Raw genomic sequence first — 25,629 nt, forward strand, 5'->3', positions numbered from 1 at the left:
CCTCTACCACAGGAGGAAGCTGGGTTGAGAGGAGGTTACAGTTTTGAGGGAGAGTCCCTCTGCGTGATGCACAGAGAACAATGTACAGTACAGGGAGAGACTAAATACGTGCGGAAATCATTGGCATGTACGAACCGGAAGGGAAACGAAATAGAGCACAAAGAGTTCACAGCGAATGCACAGGGAGTGACTGAACACATGTGGAAATCATCGGTGCGTACGAACCGAAAGGGCAACTGGCTTGTTTGTCATCCAAGTGTGTGAACAGATGCAAAAGTTTGGCTACCATTTTGGTCGTAACCCGATTTGTACATGTTCAGAGACGTTCGTGACCCGAGGTGCCACTGTATATATATCTATAAACTAGCAAAATACCCGTGCTTCGCAGCGGAGAAGTAGTGTGTTAAAGAAGTTATGAAAAAGAAAAGGAAACATTTTAAAAATAACATAACATGATTGTCAATGTAATTGTTTTGTCACTGTTATGAGTGTTGCTGTCATATATATATATATATATATATATATATATACACACACACACATACAGACACACACACATATAGACATATATACATATACATATATACATATATACATATCTACATATACATGTACACATATATACATATATATACATATACACATCTACATATATATACATATATACACATACATATACACACATGCATACCCACACATATACATAATATGACTAAGCTGTGCGAGCTTACTCTTGAGAATGCAACGTATAGTTGTCCAGGAGAAAAGCAATGTTGCCTCAAATCAGTGGCAACCTTTTGTAGGGCTTGTCCCTGAGACTTATTAATTGTCATCGCAAAGCAGAGCCTTACTGGAAATTGGAGGCATTTGAATTGAAATGGGAGATCAGAGTGTATAACGGTGATGCGAGGAATACATTCAGAGTGTGGCGCTCTGCTGTTTTTTTGTGTAGCTGCCTTCACACAGCTTCTCTGCTGCTTTATAAACGAACGCCATATAAGGCCGTCCTTTCTCCTTGCTTCGTGGTTCTGTACTGTTTTATTGTTCGTTTATTACAATTGTTATAGTTATTGTGTAGCAATTTGAGACTTACTTTACTGTTCAGGTACCCATTTCCTTTATTTAATCCGCGGCTTCTACGCTGTTTTTTGTTCGTTTATTATGACTATAGATATTTATTTATTCCCTTCTTTAGCTGACTGCCTGCTCATATAAGGCACTCTGCTGTTTTTTTGTGAAGCAGACTTTACACAGGTTCTCTGCTGTTTTATAAACGAATGACATATAAGGCCATCCTTTTTCCTTGCTTCGCCAAGGAAGCTGCCTTTTTATTTAATCCATGGGTCCTCCGCTATTTTATTGTTTGTTTATTACGATTGTTATAGTTCTCTTTGTATAGCACATTGTCAGTTCAGCACTCCGGTTGTAATATGACGAAGCTGTGCAAGCTCACTCTTGAGAATGCAACGTATAATTGTTCAGGAGAAAAGCAATCTTGCCTCAAATCAATGGCAACTTTTTGTAGGGTCTGTCCCTGAGACTTATTACTTGTCATCGCGAAGCAGAGCCTTACTGGAAATTGGAGGTATTTGGATTGAAATGGGAGATCAGAGGATATAACGGGGATGCGAGGAATGCATTGAGTGTGGAGAAACTGTAAAGACAGCGTGTGTATTAACTTTTGGATTTTTCTGAGAGTATTTGGTGGAAGCGTGACGAAGTTGCTTCTGTAAGACCGTGTTAGCTGTGGAGCTCAGCTCAGAGCATACACTGTATTCTTTTCCTACCTTGTCAATTGTGTAATGCATTTTTTGAAGAGGTTTGATGCATGGAAGTGATCACTCGTACTGCGTTCATTCAGTTCACGTGAGCTGCTCTCTTGTGTGATGTTGCGATGTTCACGGCTTTATTTAATTTTAGCTAAGACCTGGCACTTAAAAGCTTCTTGCTACAGCAATTTTAACTCCATTACAAAGTGATCCAAAGTCTTGTTTATACCTCGTGTCTTCTCATTAAACTTGTATCTTGCGAATAAAGTATTCGTCGAAGGCATGACAAACGGCAGCGGGAGCGTGTCTATAAACTTAATTTAAACTTACGGCTTACACCGTGCTTTGTTTCTGCAGTAGCTGCACTTATGAATGTGCTTGTATGCGTTTTTTCTTCAGCGCTCTTTGGAGCTCTTCCTTGTTTTCTACGTACTGCGTTCACAGTCAGTTCACGTGATTATGTGGGAGGCATGATGATGCGACATGCAGCTCCGCCCCCCACGGTCATCGAGCTGCAGTCCATTACAGTATATGGAGAAAAATAGGTTCCAGTTATGACCATTACGTGCAGAATTTTGAAATGAAACCTGCCCAACTTCTGTAAGTAAGCTGTAAAGAAAGAGCCTGCCAAATTTCAGCCTTCTACCTACACGAGAAGTTGGAGAATTAGTGATGAGTGAGTGAGTGAGTAAGTGAGTGAGTGAGCTTTGCCTTTTATTAGTATAGATATATATAGTAAAAAAGGAGAAGCACAGGTAAAGGTTTGGGGTGGCACCACAAGCCCATATATTTTAAATTCAAAATAATAAAGTGCTTTTTAGAAGAAGGGACATCGCTATAGACGTGAGTACAAAATAAAGTGCACAAGATAACGACACTTCCAGTTAAATACAGGCCAGGCTGGAAGAAGCGGATGGAGGTGGAAGGACACCAGAAGTGACATCACTGGTGATTAAGATGTCAGTCATCTGGCTAGCAGAAGGAGGAAGGGGAGTTAGTAAACAGTAATTACCACCACCAGAGCCTTGAAGCTGTTGCCAATGCACACGTTTGTGACAGTATATATATTTATATATATATATATATAGTATATTTTGGTATACTGCATGGTATAGGGCCATGCCCCCATCAGCAATAGAAACCCAAAATACTGAAAATAAAATAAACATTATAAGAATAAGAATAATAATACAGTCTTCCCAAGAGAGAAATAAAAATCCTAAACTCAACCAAGAAACAAGAAAGATACATAACAGTAAAAAAACATAATTCCTCACAAACAAAAGAGGAATGAGAAATACATTTTCCAGACTGATAATTCACAAAAGTGTTGTCTCCTTTCCATTTTCAACTCCCAGTTCACCTGACTAAAGAGGTGGATGCCCTTTCATAGCTAAAACTGTATGTTTCAGGAGCCTGTTTGTGAGAGTTCCCAGTTGAGCATCTACTAAGTTGGCCTAAATTGGTTTCTTGGATAGGTGATGACATCCTATCTGGAATGTGTGTCATCCTGAAGCCCTCACTGCTACCCTATTTGCCATTATAAGGTGAAATTAAGTTCTTTGACTTCATTGTTTTTACCCAGCATTACAAGATTTCAGTGCATTTCAGACTATTAAAGAAGGATTTATTAAGCACAGGATGAGCAGGATAATGAAGGATTTAATCATATCTTTAGGACCAAGGTCAGCATATACATCTCCATCAACGTTTGGTAAATCCCAGTTGGTGCAGTAATGCAGAGCAGTTTTGCTTTAACTTGAACATGTACTGTATGTCTGAAGCAGTATGGATTAGACCAAAGGACAGAGCACTGCAAATCAGATAAATAGATAATATGATAATTAGATAAACAGATATAAATTTGATAAATAGATAATTTGTACAATGCAGAAATTAATATTGAGTAATTTAGTTTATGTTAGACAATGGACATCTGTTGACATTTCTGAACTATAGTCAGAACATGTTCAGGAAATGCCTTTTTGTTATTAACCTTTAATGAACTTATTTTCCAATTTTATTTTAGTAAGCAGGACTATTGTGTTCATTTTAAAAAGAGTAACAACACCATATAATAAAATGTATAGTCTTAAAAGTGAAGGCATTCCAGGGATGAAGTGTTAGTTTCTATGCTGCACTTATATGATGATTTAAAATATTTTATGCATTCAGTGATGAAGTGCGTGTGTGTCAAGTTATTTTGACAACCCTAACCTGGTCCAATATGATTAAGTCTGAGTTTATGCATCTTGTAATGTTTAAAAATGTACTCTTAGAAGGACAATGTATTCCTTCTTCTATGTGAAAGCAGCCTGCCATGTTAAAACAGCTTGTTATGTTACTTGATTACTGAAAAGTATAACTTGTCTGTTAATGCTTTTGTGTTTGCTTAAGAATTACTTTCATAATTAGTTTAGGCAGAAAGTGTAAAATAAAAGTGCGGCATTGTAAATCTAGGGTTTTAGAAATACTGCTTTTGGAATCTTGTTTGACTATGTATGTTTTTGCTGATAAGAGTTAAGAACAGGTTTAAATGAAATATTTTAACACAGAACTGCTACTCTGGTTCATGTATGGTTTCATAAGTCGTTTCTAAATTATACATAAACATGTTAACTTGAAAAATGTATGTTTTTGTGCATGACCATTTTTATATTTGCCACTAACATCTGATATTTTTTCTGTGGATCTAAAAAAATGTAAGTAAAATCAATGACCCATAACTGCATCTGACCTCTTTACTAACAGGTCCCTTAAAGAATCATTTGTAAAAATTTAGATAAATCCCACATTTTAAACAACTAACATTAGTATTTTTCCTACACAAAATAAAATATATTTTGAACAAAGAGCAGTAATAAGAAGAGGGGATTGTTTTTGCATGTGTATCTGCAAGTGTTTTTGCCGTCATGACACATAGACAAAGTAAGTCTGTCATTTTCATCCAGCACAAAGCACAAATTAAAACAATAGTTATCATGGCCCCCAACAAATTGAAAGCTCAGGGTCTTTTGAGGAAAAATCCAAGAAGTGGCAATGATGAGACAACTGCGTTACATAATATGTGGATAAAGTTTTGAAGCTCGATCAAATACATCATATTCTTCATAAGATGATCGCTTCTTGCCAGATTATCCTCATTTCTAGCAGCAGTGCTTGACTGGATTATTTCCAATACAATAAAAGTATTTTGTAACTGCTTAAAGGTTTATCTATTTAAAAACATATTGGAAACTGTTAAATTTAAGTTTGAGGTGTTATCCCTGGGTCCTCATAATGAACTATGAAACACTGTTATACGTTACAGCTGCATTAACAAATGTATCAGATTTTTCACTTTGCTATTATAAATGTGTGGTTTTAAGACATTTTAATTCATTGTTAAATTGTATTTTTCATTGAATTTTACACAATGAGTTTGCAAGTGCTGAACTTTTTTTTAGCCTTTTTGATATCTAGAAAAGTTCAGACAAAAATGTCTTGCCGATGATACAAGAAGCACAGCTTATACAATGTCCAATCAAAACTGCCTTTATTATTTTTTTATGCTGTTCATTTTCTGTAATGTCAGTAGTACTGAGAAGCAGACATAAAACAGCTGACTTTTATAAAACTTTAAGCTGGTGCTGAAAACGAAGCATTGTTGGCTTTTCACTCAAGAAAAGAACCGTTGACTAACTTTGTAAAGTGCATCCTTTTTTCTTAGGCTTCCAGCCGGGGAGAGCTTATTTGACATGACACCCCCAACAAAAGACGAAGATATAGAACAAAACTACTGCAAATGTCAGGAGAAGTACACCATGTCTCTTCATGCTGTGAACAAACCAGAAGTCTTACAAGATCAACTTCCTTTATCTTACTGCAAATCTAATGATAATGTGGATTACAGCTTAGTTATTCCTTTTCTTGACATTACTTCAGAGTACATCAGCAGTCACAAACTGCAGCACAACATTCAAAAACGGCAAGCTGAAGAGAGTTTTCAGAACTCTGGCAACCTGTCAAAGGCAGTGAAAAACCTACATCTGCACAAGAGAATTGAAACTCATGACAAAGATAATGTGGGATTTGCGTTAAGGGAAGAGCGAGATCAAGGACAAATCAATGATACTGAACAAATCATTAAAGGGCAGGCTAAGGATTTTTTAACTAGAAGAAAACGGCAAAGCCCTTATGATTACCTACCAGTTGTTACTTTTCAGAGTTTAAGTCAAGTGGATCTAGAAAGTCTGTCATACTTTTTCCCAGAGGATCATTTGTCTGGGAGCCGGCCCATTGTTCAGCTTTCATGGCCTACTCCTAGTGGCTTGACATCAGCCAAAGCTTTAGAAATATGCCAACAGGCCCTTGCCAACTCTACTATCGGAGTGCTTTGCAAAGAACATCTGGGCAGGAAACTAGATGAAGCTATTGAAATGTGCCTATTAGATTTACAATCAAAGGATGACTTGACATGGGAAGAAGCTCTAATTCCTTTCCTTGAAAATGAATGTGAGAGGAAAATTTTAGAGAACAGGTCCAGAGCAACCTTTGTATCAAGGGAAACTAAAGGAAGCAAGTATGATATTGCTGCAGCACTGAGGTGTCCTAACTTCTGCAATGGTAATGGACAGTGCACTGAATGGGGCTGCCAGTGTCTTCCAGGCTATGTGCTTTCTGACTGCAGTCAATCAATCAGTAAGTTTCTTTGCTTTTTTTAGCCTTTTGAATGTACATTTATCATTGTTTTTTTCTTCACGTTTTATTGATCATAACGTTTCTCCAAATTAAGACTCTAATCATTTAAGAAAGCAGCCATTTAAATTCACACTTTAGTCAGCCAGTAATTGATGGGGAGTGAATTAACTCATCAGTTTCCAGACCTACTGATTCAAGTCATGGAGCTTGGAGTGTGTCAGGAGCAGGGCATGAACTAACTATGGACACGGTGACACTCTGTCACAAACCACACAATCATACAGTACGCCAACACTCACTTATACTGGGCCAGTCTGCAGTGGCCAAACAATCACACAGCCTTTGTGATGCGGATAACAAAAATCTTTGCAAACATGAAGAAGACTTGCATACTTATTACAGATGGGGGTCAGGCCAAAACTCATAAGCCCATCATGCATCCCAGTGGGGAGCAGAGCAGAGCAGAGCAAAAACATAGCAAATAAAGAGATAAAGGAAAAGAATGTTTTACTGTACTCTTAAAAGTGAGATGGCTTTAAATTTGTCTGTGTCAGTTTCAAGAGTTTTGGGGATATTTGGATTTGCAGGGATAAGCAAGTTTTAGTTAAACAGTAACTGAATGGATGTACTGTACATATTTTATCCATTTCTTTGTGTCATTTACATACATACAATACATCCACTCAATAATTTGGTTTGGTCCAGTTCAAGGATAGATTTAGTATTTTTCAACTCAACGTTTTCTTCACGATCGTGGTATATATTATTTGACAAATGAAGCTGCATTCTAAAATGAAACATATTTTATACATTTCTAAAAATAATTAATGCTTGAAAGTGCCTGCCTGTTAAACTAGCACATCCTGACTTCATTTATACCTAGCACACTTTATATTAGAAAATGAGGTCATATATAACATTTAACTTTGTGCTTTGTTCTGTGATAACAGTTCACATATAAGAAGTCGTATTCTGTAAACCAAATGTTTGGAAAAGAGTTTTAATGATTAGCTATTCTGAGATCTTTGGATGTTATTTAATGTCAGAGGGGTATTGCTAGACCGTACCTTTTATCTGAGTTCTCATTGGTGGAATTGAAATCTATTATATGTAAATGAACCCAAGTGATAACAGGAGCTGTTCTCTTAAGACTAAGCAGACTTGCTATGGAGAACCTTGCTGCTCACATAGTGAGCCTACACCAGTTGGTGTAAATAAAGGACACCTTTGGATATCATTTATAGCAAAGACAAGATTTTTTTTTATTTATAAAATATTTTATCCCCTGAAACTTATGGGTGCCAAGATCCCTTTGTAAAGAACAGCCTTTAAAACTTCTCAGTTTAAGAAAACGGGCCTCCCACGTTTCTGAGGTATGCTTGTGACAACAAAAGTAAACTGAAAAAAATATATTTTAGCAGATATTCTTGGTACTCCTTTCTTGAAGTAAGAATAAGTCTCTTGCTTGTTTGCTTGCAATGGCATTCATTGGAGGATTAATGACAATCCATTATAGTCTGTGTTCTAGTTTTATATAGCTTACAGAGTGAGATGCACACTGAGCGGCAGCATAGTGAGAAGAGCACATAAGAGTAGTATTATATTTTGTATACATTATACATAAATCTGAAATTAATTGATTACACTGCAGTACATTTGTAACAAAAGCCTTAGATTTTGAAAGAGCCAAGCTAACTTTTCCATGATGATTTTTGTGCACACACGATTTAAAAAAAAAAAATCATAAAATGAAAAGGGCAGAGTGTGCAATAGAGCAGATTGAAACACCAATTATCGATTTTTTGATGTATGCTGATTAAATCTTGATGAGAACATGGTAATAGAAGAATCGAGCATAATGTTTCTGAGTGAGTAAATTCAGAAATACTAATACACATCAGTCTGTAAATACACAGGGAGAACTTGCAAACTCCATGTAGCACCTGAGGTAGTGAGGCAGGAATGACTGCTCTGCACTACCATTCTGCCTATGCTAAAACATCTGTACTGAATACTAGTCAACTACACAGACCTGAACTGCCACCACTGTTGGATGCCTGCAGTTCCCAGGTGGCACCTTGTCCTTATGTGGATGCCGCCACATCTTAATTTTCCCACTTTCCGACTGCTCCTATGGTCTCTCTTTCTGTCACTGTCATGTCAGCTATGCTGCTTAGCAGATATAATACTGCCACAACACAAAACCTCTCCAACAGCTCTCGGCCTTGTTCTCTGACTCGTCAGCAATGACTGATGCTGCTCATCCTGCCCTCTCTGGTAAACACTTTCTCCCCTTTCATCTCTCTAAAGAAAACTTCTACGTTCCTTTTCTATATAAACACACTCCCCTTGTAACTTCAATTTCTCAGCTGATTCTCATTGCTTACCACGCCATCGGTGCCCAAATAGTAATTGCTATTAAATTAGTGTACACACTTGCATACATATCCCTTATCAGCACAAGCTATGCTGTAGGCTTGGGCTAAAATCAATTAAAACCATTAATAAATTAATCCTTTAAGACACTTCCCTGGACTCATCTCACCACTACTGTTTAATGATGCAGATTACAGAAAGCATACTGTACATTAAGAAATGCATTAATTTGGAATATTGTTTTAAGAATGAATGCTATTATTGTATAGAATGAAAAATTAAAGAGAGTAAATAAAAACATTAGGATTTGCTAACCTCATCAACACTTTCTACATAATGCATAGATAAAAACTCAACCCCACTACTTTCAGTTTTAGCATATAAAACAACTTTGCTCTTAGTGATATGAAGCTGGGTAAACAATACAATTTTAAACAAATTGCGCACAATATTAAATATACCATCCTCTATCAAGAATCTGTAGACTTGCAAATTGCCTAGGCTAAAATTAGATTGCACCTCCAATCCAAAAGAATTGCAGCATAATACAGTAAAAGCACTGATGCAATCATCAGACTAACATGTTTTACTTTTCTACAAAATGTTAGTATTCATTGAGCTGCTATTTCAGTGAAGTTAGGATTTCATAATGACAAGAATATAAAACAAGAGACTGAGTAAAGACAAAAATTATATTGGAACCATGCGTTTATTATTCTTTAATATCATAAAAATGATAGCATGCCACATACTTTAAAAGGTTAGATTTTTGCCCTTATTCTGTCATTTAAATGTCTGTTAAGCTAGTAGAATGTATAAATGCTACATTACAATGGATAATGAAAATATGCAAGTCAATACAGTACACTTTTCTTTGTGGATTATCATTTTTAATAATTTGCAAATATAACAATGTTTTTTTTTTATTTTCTCATTTATGTTCTACACTGTAAATAAATCCTGAATGTAAGTTGTACAAAATAATAATGCTGAAAAAAATGAATCGTAAATATGTTTTTTTGTGCTGCATGTTGAAATATTTGCTACAATGCCTGTGAAGATATCACCATTTTTGTGGAAACATAAAAGCAATTGCATGAAATCAGATGAATTATGCTTGTGTCTAAGTACTAAATGAATGTCAAATTGGCCAATTTCACATTTTTCAGTAGGCTGGAAAAACAACACAGCTTTGAGAGCTGTTATTGGAGCATATACTGATACATGACATGTTTTGATAATTGCATCAAACTTCATTTTTTAGTTTTCCATTATTGTTGAGGCACAATAATAAAATAAACGTAAATCTGATTCAGAAGAAAGGTAGTTATTCTCCAACTGCACAGTGTCTAGAGTTTCTGATGTTACTGTTTTGTTAATATTAGCTGCCTAATGGAGATAGTTTTGTAAATTAAAAACACTTATACACTTATAAGTGTATAGTGTACACTTATAATGTGATGATGTACATGAGAATGGGATAGAATTATAGTGTGTACTGTACTGTATATAGTGTGTTTAATTCAGCCACATACTGTATAAGCAGTATGCTGTAGTACTTAAGGGTTTGAAGTTCAGAACCTGAGAGTGCAGGTTCATATCTCCCTACTGACACTGTGTGACCATGAGCAAGTCACTTCACCTGCTTGTACTCCAATTGGAAACACAAAAGAAATAGATTCAATTGTATTTCTCAAATGTTGCAAATCGCCTTGGATAAATGTGTTATCCAAAAATATAAATGTTATTCATTTAAATGAGTGAAACATCTGTTCCAGTTTATGGGGACCAAGAGGTTATTCTGTCAGAATCAATCCAAGATATCAGCTTACACAAACACACAACCACCTATTCATACTGGGTCCTTTCAGTGTTTCCAGTTGCATGTGTGTGTCTAACATGTACAGTATGTGTTGTTAATGTAAGGGAAAATCAAACTACCTAGAAGAAAACACAATGTTGGGAGGAGAAAAGGGAAAACTCCATAAGGGTAATGTAGCTGCCCTGGCATAAAACCAGTCAACAGTGGTTGACTCTTCTGCCTTTAGCTGCACAATACTGGGTTGAGTTTTTGACCAGGATACTGTCTAACTGCCTGTGTAGAATACACATTCACATATTTTGATTTTGTAGTCGCATCCCATAGACCTGACTGGTTGGTATACAACACCCCTGACCCCTGCAGGCTGGTTCCTACCCTCGATTCAATGTGGGCAGGATTGGTTTTGATTTTTAGAACAAAATTGGAATCAGATGCACAATGGATATTTAACATTAGAGAGAAAGGGATGGTATTTTTAATTATAAAGGCATACATTTTCTAAATATATATACATTGATTAGGCTGGAGTATAGAAAGGCTTTTTCAGCTTTGCACAATAAATCAATAGCTATTGCTCGAGCTACAACACTGTTGTGTCCAGTCCAACTTATCAAGCACTAACTTGGACTGTCTGCCAAATATAATTATATGCCAAACATATATGTGGCTTCACTTTTTAAAATCCCATTTCCTTTGAACATTAGAACAATCTAGTTGAGAACAGGCCATTTAGCCCAACAAAGCTCGACAGTCCTTTTCACTTAATTTTTCCAAAATAACATCAAGTCGAGTTTTGAAATTCCCTAAAATTCTACTGTCTACCACACTACTTGGTAACTTGTTCCATGTTTCTATGGTTCTCTGTGTAAAAACAAAACTTCCTAATGCTTGTGCAAATTTACCATTAAGTTTCCAACTGCGTCCCAATGTACTTGATGAATTAATTTTAATGTAAGAGTCTCGGTCTGCTGTACTAATTCCCTACATAATTTAAAACTCTTCAGCCATTTCTCCTCTTAATCTTCTTTCACCTAAATCCTTCTCATAAAGTGTACTTTTTTGTAGTTTTAGATCTCCTATTGTGTATTCAAACATAACATTTGTACTTCCTACACATAATACATTCCATTTAATGACATAAAATTTTGTCTGCCATAAATCCACCCAAGCCTGTATGCTGTCCACGTCCCTCTGTAATGATTCCATGGATTCCAGATTATCTGCTAATCCACCTATCTTGGTATCATCTGCACACTTAACTAGTTTGTTACTTATATTCTTATCTACAGTGAAACATTTATATGTATTAAAAATAGCAGCAGACCTAGCACTGACCCCAGAGGAACACCATTCTTAACATCACCCAATTCTGATAAAGTTTCTCACACCATCACCCACTGCTTCAGATGACCGAGCCAATTCTGCACCCATCTACAAACATCACCTTGCTCCCACTTCATTCAGTTTGATGCCCAACCTGTCATGTGGCACCTTATGAAATGAAAGTCAAGATAATCATGCCTGCAGTACCCAGGTGGCACCTTGCCCTTATGTGAATGCCACCACATCTTAATTCTCCCACTTTCCGACTGCTCTTGTGGTCTCTCTTTCTGTCATTGTCTCTGGTCATAGAATTCCGCCATGTTGGTAAAGCATGACATCCCTCTTCTAAACCCATGCTGACTGTTTTTTTGATTAAAGATACAGTAATAAGTATATCCAGCCAAAAGCAAAAAGAGAATAATTATGTATGTTGGGGGGGTGCCAAAAATTCTTTTTTATAGCCCATTTCATTTGCATGTATCTCCAACCAATATTACTAATGTACTTGCACTAAGATTTACAGAAAACCAAATATCACTAACTGAGAAAGGGTCTAATGTATTCTATAATAGCAGTATGTACAGTATGACTACTGACTGAAATTGAGAATAAAATTCTACTTATCTTATGTCAGGGATTATACCATTATTTTCAATTATTCCCATAATTTTGTAAGTAAAAAAAAAAACATTTGTGCATCACTTGGTTTTCATTTTCTTTGAGCCACAAAAAAAAAAACACACAGAAATGGTTTGTTTGTGTTCCCTGCTGATTTGCAAGTTTCCTTTGGCAGTCACATAAAACACAGTCTCATATTTAACTCTGTGGCTAAAGTGTGCAGAAGTGATGTCCTGCTTCACAGAGAGGGGAATGAAGTGCATTGCTGTTATGTAATGTGCTCTTTTTATGGCCCTGCTTGCAACAGCTTAGCTTCTTTCTGATGTTCTCTTGATTCTTTCCTATGGAGTTTAAAATCCCATATTTTTATTTCCTTTATTGCAAAGGATGAATGCTAGAACATTTATTTTCATAAGAAGGCACTGTTGGAATATCAGGTGGATAGAAATTGATGTACAGATCTGGGGAAAAAAAAGCTCTGATATGTTATAATTCTTGTTATCTCTTGTTTTTCAAAAGCATCAATGCTTTCAAATCTGTTTGAAAAAAAAAACTGAAAAACACACCTTTATGTTTTGGATACTGATGCACCTAGCAGTTTCCCATTTTCTTACTGTATATCTGAGAATCTTTTCTGATGTTAAACAATATGCAGGTGGCCTGGCATCACAGCAAGCAGTGTGGCCACTTTGCTGCACAGAGGTGCTTTGCTTTCTGTTAGGGGTTTGCATGCTCTCCTGAGCTAACCTGTTTTTCCCCTAATTCCCTTCTAATGGAGGACAGCTCTTGCCACGATCAGTTGCATCACAGTTGTTTTTGAGTTTGCATTGAACTTGCATGGCATCTAGGACACATTCCTGCCTTTGCCGTTGGGTTGTTCCTCCTATCTCCAGAGACTCTAGTAGGATAAGCTAGCTTGGAAGATGGATGAAAGGAATAAAAATATTAACAATATATTTAATAATTACCGACAATAGTAATAAGTAATTTACCATCTTTAATATGCTGTAAAAACAGTGAAAAGGCCTAAAGCAAAAGACTAGAAGACTAAGTACACCTATTAGAATTTTAATTTCTACTTCTATATTTAACTGTGTTTATAAATTGTTTTACTTGGCATGTCATTCAGTAGAGGAAGGAATAGCCTAGAGCTACAGGCACATTTATGTGAACTCATTCTTGCTTTTGTTTGTTTTTTTTCACTTTGTAATACTTATTTTCAGAAAAAAGAAAATGATTTGAAGGTCCAAGATAGGTGTATATTTTAACTTTTGATGTAAAACATGTTCAGTTCTCAATAAGAAACTACAAAGACTATCAGTACATGAAATCTATGCCAGGTAATATTATTAGATTTGTGGGACGCCATAAGTGGCGTCAGTACACCTGTTAAATATACTGCTGTGTCACCTAGGGGTTCTGCTGCTCAATATATAGGCCATGCAACTAAGGGGACACCTGGCAGTCACGAGTCATCTGTAATTAAAAGAGACCAGCCACCATTACCAGGGAACAGATAACCTTTATCTACAACATGCAAGACTCTGACAGACATCTGTTGTTAAGCTAGGTCTCAGGGGCGCATTAACATCTCCCCTACCTGTGCAGATCAGTCATTCTGACCAACAGAGGCGATCTTATGCATGGCATCCAAAAGGCACTGCTCATTTAATTGCATTTGCAGTTCTGGCATGAAGCGATAACTGAGCCTGCCAAGAGGAAGCAACATCCTGCCACCCATTCAGGTGATCCAGAGCAAGACATAAAAAAGGAGAAAAATACACAACAGTAGGGAAGAAAAACTGATAAAGGAACAAAATGTGAGGTAAATGGGCTGTAGGTGTTCAGAGTTTTGTTTGGTGTAATGAGGAGCAATCACCCCAGGGTACAGTAAGGCCCTAAAGCTTTGGATCATTTTTATTTTTGTGCCTATATTAACACCTCTGTTACAGTCTCCATGTAGTTGTGCACTTGATTGTCCTAAAAGTGATCAAAATATTAAGAAACAGCCAGAAATAAAGAACTGTGGGCACAACTGAGCTAACCAAGCATTTCAGCTAGATTCGCTTGTTCTCACTTTGGGATGATGGTTCATTACTTGATTACATGATCCACCCTTTTGTTGTAGGGCAGTGAACTGGTGTGCAACAAAAGTGTATGCTTCATTTGTACTGTTTTTCAGACAGCTCTTTTTTGCATGACATACAGCCAAATATGAAGCAGGCATTGTTTAGTGTTCTTTAGTAGTTAGCATAAGGCTTGTTTTCCGCTGGGTCAGCACAATGCCCCCCTCTGTTTCACTAAAACTCCTACTTTGCTGAATTGGAGTAGTTAACACACCTGAGCACACCACTACCAAATGTTAACACATGCCCCTAAAACATATGGTGCCTTGGTTCATAATATTTCTAAGATATATATTTTTAAATGAATTATCTTATGATACTATCAGTTGGCCATTCACTCACTTCTGATTGTTTCATTTGTATTATTGTCAGTGAAATTGGGTTCCACCAACAAAACGCAAACAACTTTAGAGAATAATACAAAGTACATGGATACTTAATAAAAAAACATTAACAAAATTTACATAAATACAGCAAACACATAGAAGGAAATGACACATTACCGTGGGAAACGAAATCCTGATTAAAACATAAGTGTTAGGCTTTAGCCCTAACTAACCTTCTGTTCACTGGTTGCTAACTGATGTTAACTTCATACGTGTGTTTAAAAGCTGCCGTCTTTCTAAAATAAAGCATGAAACAGATATTTAGCTACATTAAAGCAGAACAAATTAAATCAAAGAGAAGTCTAATATATAATGTTTGACCAAAAGGGGGTGTTCCAGACCCCCAGGGTCCAGATTCCACTGCATGTGTAAAGTCAAGGGTTCAACTAAAATGAATTTTATTGAACAAAATACTTTTTTTCAGGTTATTATTCCAAATCAAATACTCAAAAGCACAATTACAATAACAATTCTCTTCTGCTCACCTCCAAGGCAAGCCTTGTCCTCTACCTCCCAACTCCAACTCACTTTTATGCCAGACACTGGAGTACTTCTGGTGCCACATGATTACAACCTGGAAGTACAGTCCTTCTGGTCAGGTGGGACCTCCTTAAAATACAGTATGTAAATCTTCTCCCCACAGCTCCCTCTGGCAGCACCCACATACCCATAGGGCTGCCCATCTAGACTACAATTCCCAAGATGCCCTGCAGGTGTGCAATTAAAAGATCTTCCCGAGGGATGCTGCCATCTGACATACTGGGGGACTACCTTGCCCCAAGTCACAGTCCTCCCCTTTCCTTTCATTTTGTCCATTGGTACCAGCAACCAACCCAGCCTGGACACCTGTCCATCCAGATCCTTCCCTTATGGCACGGGTGTCGAACTCCGGTCCTGAAGGGCCACAGTAGCTGCAGGTTTTCATTCTAACCAACTTCATTAGTGACCAGTTTTTGCTGCTTTAAATTAACTTCCTTTGCTTTTGTTTTAATTAACTTGACTCAAGCCCCTTAGTTGTTTCTTTTTCCTTAATTAGCAGCCAAACAATAATGAGACACAAAACCGCCAATTGACCAGCTCACCTGTGCCCATCACACAATATCTGAAAATATTGGTGGAAGGTCTCAGTAAGTTTGATCTCTGAGGTCACCAAGACATTTTGACGATGTTATTAGAAAAAACAGAAAAATCAACAGTTTTGGAAATGTCTGCTGTGGCAGAATGAGAGAGGGAACAGGCCATGGAATTAAATAATGGGTTTAATTAACAGCAAGAATCAGCTTCTCATTAAGAAACTGGTTGGAGTGAAATTGACTGCAGTTTGAAATCCCAGTTTAGCTGGTCATCTGTTGGCTCGTTTCACATCTCATTTCTGTTTTGCTGCCATTTAATGAAGAAACTAATCAATTCAGAGTACTGAATCCTTAAAAACAGGGGTTTTAAAATGAAGGGAAAAGAAGTTAATTAGCAGTGAAAACTGGTCACTGATTAGGAAAAGGGTTAGAATGAAAACCTGCAGCCATTGTGGCCCACCAGGACCGGAGTTTGACACCCCTGCCTTATGGCCTCTCTGGTTGGGATGCCAATCCATCCACCTTGACACCTACAAATGCCACCTTGTTTAACACATTCTATGTTATTTTTGTTCTTCTCTTGTTTCCTTCACTATACGTTTTGTGTCTCTAAACATCCACAGTAGCTCTCACTGTGCTCTCTCTGTTACTTTGTTATGTCTTTTAGTTTCTTGTACACTTTTACTTTCTACTCTGTAATGGACTGCATACACTTTCCTGACTTTATCCCTAGTGCAAACACACACTGGCTTGTGTGATGTTATTGTGTCATCTCGTATAATTTTATTATGGTCTTTTCTTTATTTTATGGTATCCCACTTTAGTTTAAATATGCAGTAAAAATGCTGCTTAATTATCTAACATATTTTTCTGATGGATACCTTAATTTCCACCTCTATGTGTGCTGCTGGCTCCTGCATGAGCTGTAAAATAAATACAAGCTGTTTCAGGCCCCTCAGCTTCCAATGATCAATGTTGCTTCCATGTAGCTAAAAAACAACAAAAAGGTCCAAAGAGGAAAAAAGCTGCCTCTTAGTGCCAAACATAAAGGAACAAACACTGCAAATGCAAGTTAGCTTACACCTGCTTGAATATGAGCACAACCCATCAGCTGTCAAAAAAGAATGATGTCTGCACAATGTACACACCGTGTATTTTTATAAAGACAGGTACATTGCTTTTCTTATAGCTCTTATGAAATTACAGTATACGAAATTGCAAATTATTTTATTTTGTCACGAAAGTTCATTTAAGCATTATGTGTTTTTGATATTGTTTTGACTTTTCTTTGGATTAGTATAAATCAGACAATGGCATCTGTTTCACAAGTAAGGGTCTACATTAAAGATTTTATTGTAGCATGTTTGTTTTTTAAATCACTTCACCGGGACACCAGTGATTGATTTAGCAGTCTTCATTTTTCATCCTCTGGTCAACTCTGAATAGTTTTCAATAGGCAGAATTCATCTGTTTGATTAAGGTTCAACCCAGAATCAATATTAGGAGAAGTTTCAATTTACAATATGAAGACCCATGAAATATATTCTTTTAAACCTTTGTAAGACAGAAATTGAACTAAAAATGCTTCAAAGGAAAATCTACAATAACGTCAGTTTGTGTGTAAAGGTAACACCCCAGCTTAGAACATGGTCCCATGATGATCTTACCTACTGCAATATCTCAGGAGTTTGTTATTCACTCTGTATGTTTTAGATAAAGGGTAATTATATTTCAGACTGCACTCCTCATAAGCAATGTGCTGCAACATGATATTTGTTCCCGAGTAGAGTCAAATCCTGTCAAATTAACAACGTGAACAGCAAACTCATCTTTCAAAATACGATTGAAAGACACAGAGATTTTGAATCAAAGCAGAAACATTAGGCAGACAATGGTTAAATGATTGAGCAAACTGTCAGATTAGGGAGTAGATCAAAACTCAAAGTTGAGAGCAAGCAGAAGACAGAATTTCCTAATCTTGAACATTTTGTTTTGATTTTATTTTTAGATGAGTCTTTTCTTATTTTTTTAAAATTCACACAGTTACCATGATTTATCATGATTAAACAAGATGGAGCCAATAAGGTATCAAATTGATTCTCTGTTACAAAAAGCAACTAACAGCAAAGGATCCCTGGCAATGAACCCATCCATCCATTAACCATCCTGCTATATCCTAATTACAGGGTCACGGGGGTCTGCTGGAGCCAATCCCAGCCAACACAGGGCGCAAGGCATGAACAAATCCCGGGCAGGGCTCCAGCCCACCGCAGGGCACACACCAGGAAAATTTTAGATTGCCAATGCACCTAACCTGCATGTCTTTGGACTGTGGAAGAAAACCCACGCAGACATGGGGAGAACATGCAAACTCCACGTGGGGAGGACCCGGGAAGCAAACCCAGGTCTCCTTACTGCGAGGCAGCAGCACTACCACTGCACCACCCGGCAATGAATGTGATACTCAGAAAGAATGGCATGATAAAAATTTAATGATATGAACAAAACAATGAATACATATCATACATATTATAAAACCCATCAAAATTTCATCCACCTTAATAAAAGATAAGTGTCTGTGAATCTGTGTCCATTCAGTTCCTAAGTCTCTGTCATTCCAACAGATGGCACTTCACAAACATTTCTAACAAGAAAATATTGCATTTATCACTCTAACAGAGGGTACGTAACAAATATTTGCACTGTTTTTTTATGAATTCCATATCTAATGGCACATAAGAGACGTATAAACTGCAAAAAACAAAATCCTATTGGCATCAGAAAAAGGAATGAGCACAACAGCACTAGAAGATCAGCGCTCAGTTGGTAACATGAAAGGAGCTGCAATTTTCAGTCCTGTAATTTGGCATTGTGCAGATTGTGTGAGATTAGCAACCACAGCTGGGAGAAATGACATACCCCACGAGAAAAAGATGAATAGTGTGACATTGGCTTTATATGCAGTATATTTAGGAAGGAAACCCATGTGAGCACAGAGAACACACACACTCCCCACACAGGCATTGTCTGGGTGTGGGACAAGCTCATTGAGTTAACCAATATGCCTCTTCTTGAATTACTGGTCATGTGGTACTCAATTAAATAAAACAACTTTGGAATGTTTATGGATTCTTTACATACAAAATGTTTACAGCATCTTATGTTATAGCTTTTAGGAGTTATTATTTTATTGGAGCTATACACATGGGAGTCTGTGAATAAAAAATGTTAGAACTTTTAGAGACTTGTACTCCTACTGGTACACTCTACTTTTAATACTGTTTTGCTCAGTGCAGTATGCAACATGCCACCATTCAGGATTATATCATATATATATATACAGTATACAGTATATATTATATGGCCTTTCACTAACTGGTTGCTTTATTAGGTTAATCACAACCTGTTCATTCTTTCTATAAACTTCTTATTCATTTTGGGGTCGCTGTGCACACAGTAGTTCACAATCCATCATATTTACAGAAAACACTATTGAAACCATCTAGGAAGGCAGAAGGAACAAGAGCAAATAATTAAGTCACTTTGGTAATGGTAATGCATGTTTATAGTCTTGTCAGCATGCTGAAGGTTTTACATGAAGTGTTATTTGTGTATTATGAGCATTATCAACTAAAACACATTCCTGTGGTCTGTTTTCAATAAAAATCTTAAGAGCATATAACTGCATCCTGAATACTTTAGAAAAACTGACATGTAAGTTTCATTTTCTTATGACAAGAAGAAACCTACAGAAGATTTTTCCCACCATTTAAAAAAATCAATTCAGGAATGAGCATCAATAGGCTTTGAGCCATACAAACCATGTTGCCTGAACTATTCGATAACATTTCAGTAATTATTTACTGCTCTGATGCTGAACTTTCTGATCATAAAATAGGTAATTACAATAGCAATTGATGAGAAGAATTCATAATTAGTTACAAAATTATGGTATTTGAGGGTTCCTCTAGACTGCCTCTTTCTCTTGCACTGTTTTTACTGAAAAACTAATCAGCACATCATCATTGTATAACAACCTTTAGTACCGTTTGGATTTTATCTGTCCAGACTGTCCTCAAGAAACTGTGACACTCAGACAAGCAGACACACACCCATCGTCAAGATATCAATATTCTCGGTATCAGGGGATCCTGAAACATCACGATCCATTGATAACTGGAGAGCAAAAGTTTTGAATTGATTTGAATTTTTTGGTGCAAAGCAAAAAAAATTTAAAAATTGTGTTATTTCACAAAAGTATTGCAGTATTTTGCAAAGATATTTCCTGCTGCCATCAATGTCATGGTGCACGCTGGTGCTTGGACAGGTTAAGGACACGGATAGCATGCAATAAAGTGTAAAGAACAGAACAGATGTTAGAGGTATACATTTAATCCAACCCAGTTTAGGATGACAGGGGACAAGTGATCATTTCAGCAGCACAGAGTGTAAGGCAAGAAGCAAACATGGTGGATGGTATGCCAGTCCTTTGCAGAGCTCAGTCTCACACAAAAGCAGAAAAGAGTGTGCTGCATGCAATCCATAAATCTATAAATAAAGTACCTCTTTGATTTTAATCCAGTAATTTGCTATATATATTTTGAAATGGGTGTGATCTAGTGGCAGAGGAGCCAGTTTTCATACCTCAAATATTAGGGTGGGGGGTTCAGTTGGGATATAAAAAGAGGATAAATATTATTTAGTTTTAAGCACATAAAAGGCTAAACATGGATTGCAAATTGAGAAGTACTGTGGACATATTTCTAGTATTCAATCTCAAAACAGGTAATGATCTACAGCTAAGCACACTCACTGACACCAATCAACTCAGAAATGCATGGGGAGAACCTGCAGACCCCATTCACACCCTGGTGCTGTGAAACAGGAATGCTAGCTGTGAACTACCACTCTACCTATGTTAAAGCATCTGCACTAAACTTCTTAAACGTTAACCTGATTGAAGCTAAATGTATGCTTATAATGTCTGATCGGTTCTTGCCACTTGATTTCTCACAATGTGCATGCCTAATCTCTCCTTCTATAACTGCCATTAGGGCACAAATAGGGCACTTGCATGCATAATGATATTGTCAGCAGCAAGCAATATCTTTGTGAAATAATGGAAACTTCTGCAAAATAACAATGATTATTGTGAAATAATGGAAATCTTTTGTGTAATAGTACAATATATTTTTCTTTTCTTGAGTAGCAGGAATAAGTTTCTGTAAACCAGTGTTTCTCAAATTCGGTCCTGGGGACCCCCTGTGGCTGCAGGCTTTTGTTCCAACCGGATTCCTAATCAGTGACAACACCAGATAACACTGAGCTCATTTAATTAGCTGATATTTTTTTTTTATTTGACATTCAGATAAGCATAGAAGCATGATTTTTACATTTATAAGACATTTATAAATATTTCTGCTTTTGCTATAGATTTAAATGCTTAACTTTCTTTTGTTGATTTCATTATACTTTGCCCTTTCTCTGTGCAGTTTTTCCCCTTTCATTGTATCTTAATGACAATTTAAAATGAGCAGAGCAGACACCCTGGCAAACAACACTGAATAATCAAAGGCTGCAACTACTTTAGCATCAGACCCACTAATTAGTAAATCATGGATTAATTAAATAATTAGAACACCTTGAAAAGAAGAATGAATGTTAAAAAAAAAAAAAAAAACATTATTCCTATATAACTGCTTGGTACATTTTAATATTTTTTTTTTTTAGCAAACTTAGTTTTCTAATTAATATATTCCCTAAACACAGGACTTGGGAAATATCAGTTCGCTTAATTAGCCCAAGAGTTCAATTAAAAACAATAGCTGGTTGGAACAAAAACCTGCAGCCACAGGGGGTCCCCAGGACCGAATTTGAGAAACACTGCTGTAAACCAACATGAAAAAGTACATGAAAAAGCTTTTCCAAGCTCCTTTTGAATTATTTCAATAGACTTTTACTAAGTACTTTTGTAGTTTTTTTGTAAATAGTGTACGTCTATATTATAGTTAATATTGTGTACAAATAAAATGCTGTCTCTTAAAATTTAGAAAATGCAGCTCACCACCTACACATATTATTACATTGTCAGCATTTGTATAAGTTAAGATTGTAGAAGGTCAGAAGGCTGATTAGTGATTCTGAATTGGCCTTCTGTGAGCAGGCGCCTAGATGAGTGTGAGTGGACCCTGTATTACAATACAGTTTATTTTTGTATAGCCCAAAATCATGCAAGAAGTACAGCAATGGGCTTTAACAGGCCCTGCCTTTTGACAGCCCCCCAGCCTTGACTCTCTAAGAAGACAAGGAAGAACTCCCAAAAAAAAACCCTAGTAGGGAAAAAATGGGAAAGGCAGTTCAAAGAGAGACCCCTTTCCAGGCAGGTTGGGCATGCAATGGGAGTCAAAAAGAAGAGGGTAAATACAATATAATACAAAGAACAGAACACAAGTAATCTTCAATACAATAAAATGGACTGGAATTAGACTGGTACTTTGTCCACAACTGGTTTCTACTTTGTGTTCGATGCTACTGAGTTAGGCTTCAGCCTGCTCCAGAACTCAGATATGGTTTAAGCAAAATCTAAAATAAGACTGTAAAAGAACATGTTGGTATATTTTTGAGATATAAAAAAAGATTATACTTCATAGTACCAAAGTTATAATAATGACTTTCTGTTTCTTGTATTGGTTTGGTATGTTTTACTGTTGACATGCAGAGTCTTGGAGTAGGTAGTTCCCATTAAAAGTGATACATTAAATAAAAACTAAATTAAATCTGATGTTAAAGAGGTGGTTACCATTAAAGGTAATATAAAGCTGAACTATAATTTGCACTTAAACTCAAGACACATAGAAACAAAACTGAAAAGAAAGAATGGCTGATTGTGTCTAGGTAATCATATGGGAAGCACATATCTCAATACTTTCTCATTTAATTGATGCAAATGAGGGAGTCTGGTGTATAATGAGGCTAATTAATATTCTTCTGCAATAAATAGCACTAAATTGAGAAAAAGATTATGCTACTCCAGTACAGTACTCTTGGAAATCTTTCAGTGTTACAAAGATTTCAATGCCTTTTATTGTTGGATGTCTACATTTAAATTAATAGTTATTAACATTTTCCCATTTCACACATATATCTGGAAGTACACCTCTGATTAGGCAAAAAAACTAAACTTAATTGTATTAAATCATACAGAAATAAGGCAACACTGAATCATTCTGTGCTTTACATGTTACAATATTACAGTTGCCATATTTAAAAAAAGTGTTTAAAAAAAACTCTGTGGCAAAACAGCAATAAGTAATCATTAATGTCATTAGTAAATGCTAATAGTATAACAGCAGAAGTCACAGGAAACATTAATTTTAAAGGGCTATTTGTGTGTGCTTAATCAGCAGTCAAATCCCAATCAAGTAAATTTTAATTTTAAAAGTGTATTAATCATTCCATCATATTAAATGCCTAATTGCAATTAAAACCAAAAGAGTAATTGTCCTGCCTGGATCAGAGGTGTTCATCTCGAGAACGCTGAAACAGGGGCTAGATTAAAATCAGGCTTACCACCACCAAGAAAATGTAGTATCACTATGAACACTTTCTGAAACAACAGGCCTCTGTTACATTATTAAATTCTAATTTTCTGGTATCACTTATTGAAAAAAGCTCTTTATTATATTAAAGAGCAATATACTGTATAGAGTCTTCATTGAAAACATATTCAGAACCCTCACTTTATGCACACTTTATTGTGTTGGTGGTTTAATTTTAAACGGATAAATTTGACATTTTTGCTCGTCAATCTACACTCAATAACTAATAGTGATGAAGTTCAAACATATTTTCCAAAAGGTTTGTAAATTTATTAAAAATCAAAAACTGAAATCTCTCATTCATCTCAAAGGGGTTTGGATAGGTCAGTCAACCTACCTGAAACTCTACCAATCAAAAAAAAAAAATAAAACATAAAATGGGCATAGTGTTTATAAAATACCCTTTGCGTTTTTATTATAAAATTACAAAATAGACAAATTGAATAAGTACATTAAAACAGCTACACATACCTGCTAAAAAATGTGTAGTCAGTGTGAATCCACTTCTTTACTCATGATTTTACCTTTAGAGCAACCAATTATTTTTCAAAATGGGGTGAAAGGAGCGGGAATGTTCCAGAGTACAGAACAACTATTCAGAAAATCAATAACACAAGGTAGGGATTTTCCTCGAGACTTTCCATGTTCTGCAATACATTGTTGCTGTAACTAAATTATCTTCTGATTAGCCAGCTCCATTGGATTGCAAAGAGTCAAGAAAGCCATTATCTAACATCTGCTACTAATTTTACTTTATTTTGCATTGTAACATTGTCAATTGATTTAATTTAGGTTGTGTGCCCCTCACAAATTCAGAAAGAATATTAGAATATTAGAGTCAGGTGTATTAAATTATGCTGAAAATCTCGATTGGCAGGAGCAAATGGCATGCCATTTGTACCAAAATCAGATAAATAAAGACGTAATTAAGAAATAAATAAACACATGAAAAAGTGCAATGATATACTGTATATACATGAGTCATTACATTTTGAAAAACTGTAACAATGTATATGTTACCGGCAGTGTGTGAAGATATTGTATTGAATGAGAATGCACAACATTTTTAGGCAAAGCATGAAATGTCTGTTACTTTAACATGCTATATACTTTCTCCAGTCTGTAAACTGCTACCTTTAGGCCTAACCACAGATGGTCTATGAGGTTTAAGTCTGGACCACTCAGTGACGGTCAGAGACATGTCCTGAAGCCACTCCAGTCTTGCCTTGTTGTGTTCTTGACGTCATTGTTGTGCTGAAAGATGAATTGTCAACCCAGTCTCAGGTTGTGTGCACTTTGGAGCAGGTTTTCTTTGAGGACCTCTCTGTATTTGTCTGCATTCGTCCTTAATTCAGTTCTGACCAGTCTCCCTGCCCCTGCTACTGAGAAACACCCCCATAGCACAGAAAGTTTTTAAGAGCATATTTTGCAGAAATGTTTTCTTCAAGCAAAGAACCATGGACACATGGAATAGATTGCAAAATATTATGGTGGAAAGTAGGACTTTAGGGACCTTCAAATCCCGATTTGATGATATTTTAGACCATCTAGATGAACAGAATGGACAAGCTTGTTGGGGTAAATGATCTTTTGTCATCGCATCTTTTTTAATATTCTAATGATGCTCTGAGCACCATGCTTCACTTTAGGTAGGTGATGAGCAGTGCCTGGTCTTCACCAGAAATTCTGCTTGGTGTCCTGCCCAAAGAATTTAATTTGTGACTTATCAGACCAGAGCATCTTTTCCCTCATTTAAATGTTATTATATGCCTTTTACTCACAACACAATTCAAGGATAATTAAAGCAAACAAAATTCACCTGACTACGATTTGGAGTGCCACAGTGAAGCTCCTGAGT

General features: G+C 36.4%; 1 protein-coding gene across 1 annotated transcript in view; it reads left to right on the forward strand.

Moving 5' to 3' along the window:
* Positions 1–25,629, forward strand: part of si:ch211-246m6.5 (von Willebrand factor D and EGF domain-containing protein) — a 387,263-nt gene that overhangs the window by 247,059 nt on the left and 114,575 nt on the right. The window contains exon 12 of the mRNA XM_039757371.1: positions 5,479–6,449. Within this exon, the coding sequence (XP_039613305.1) occupies positions 5,479–6,449 (971 nt within the window). The remainder of the gene's footprint in view (positions 1–5,478; positions 6,450–25,629) is intronic.

This window comes from Polypterus senegalus, chromosome 6 (genome assembly GCF_016835505.1).
Source record: "Polypterus senegalus isolate Bchr_013 chromosome 6, ASM1683550v1, whole genome shotgun sequence".
Taxonomy (NCBI): Eukaryota; Metazoa; Chordata; class Cladistia; order Polypteriformes; family Polypteridae; genus Polypterus; species Polypterus senegalus.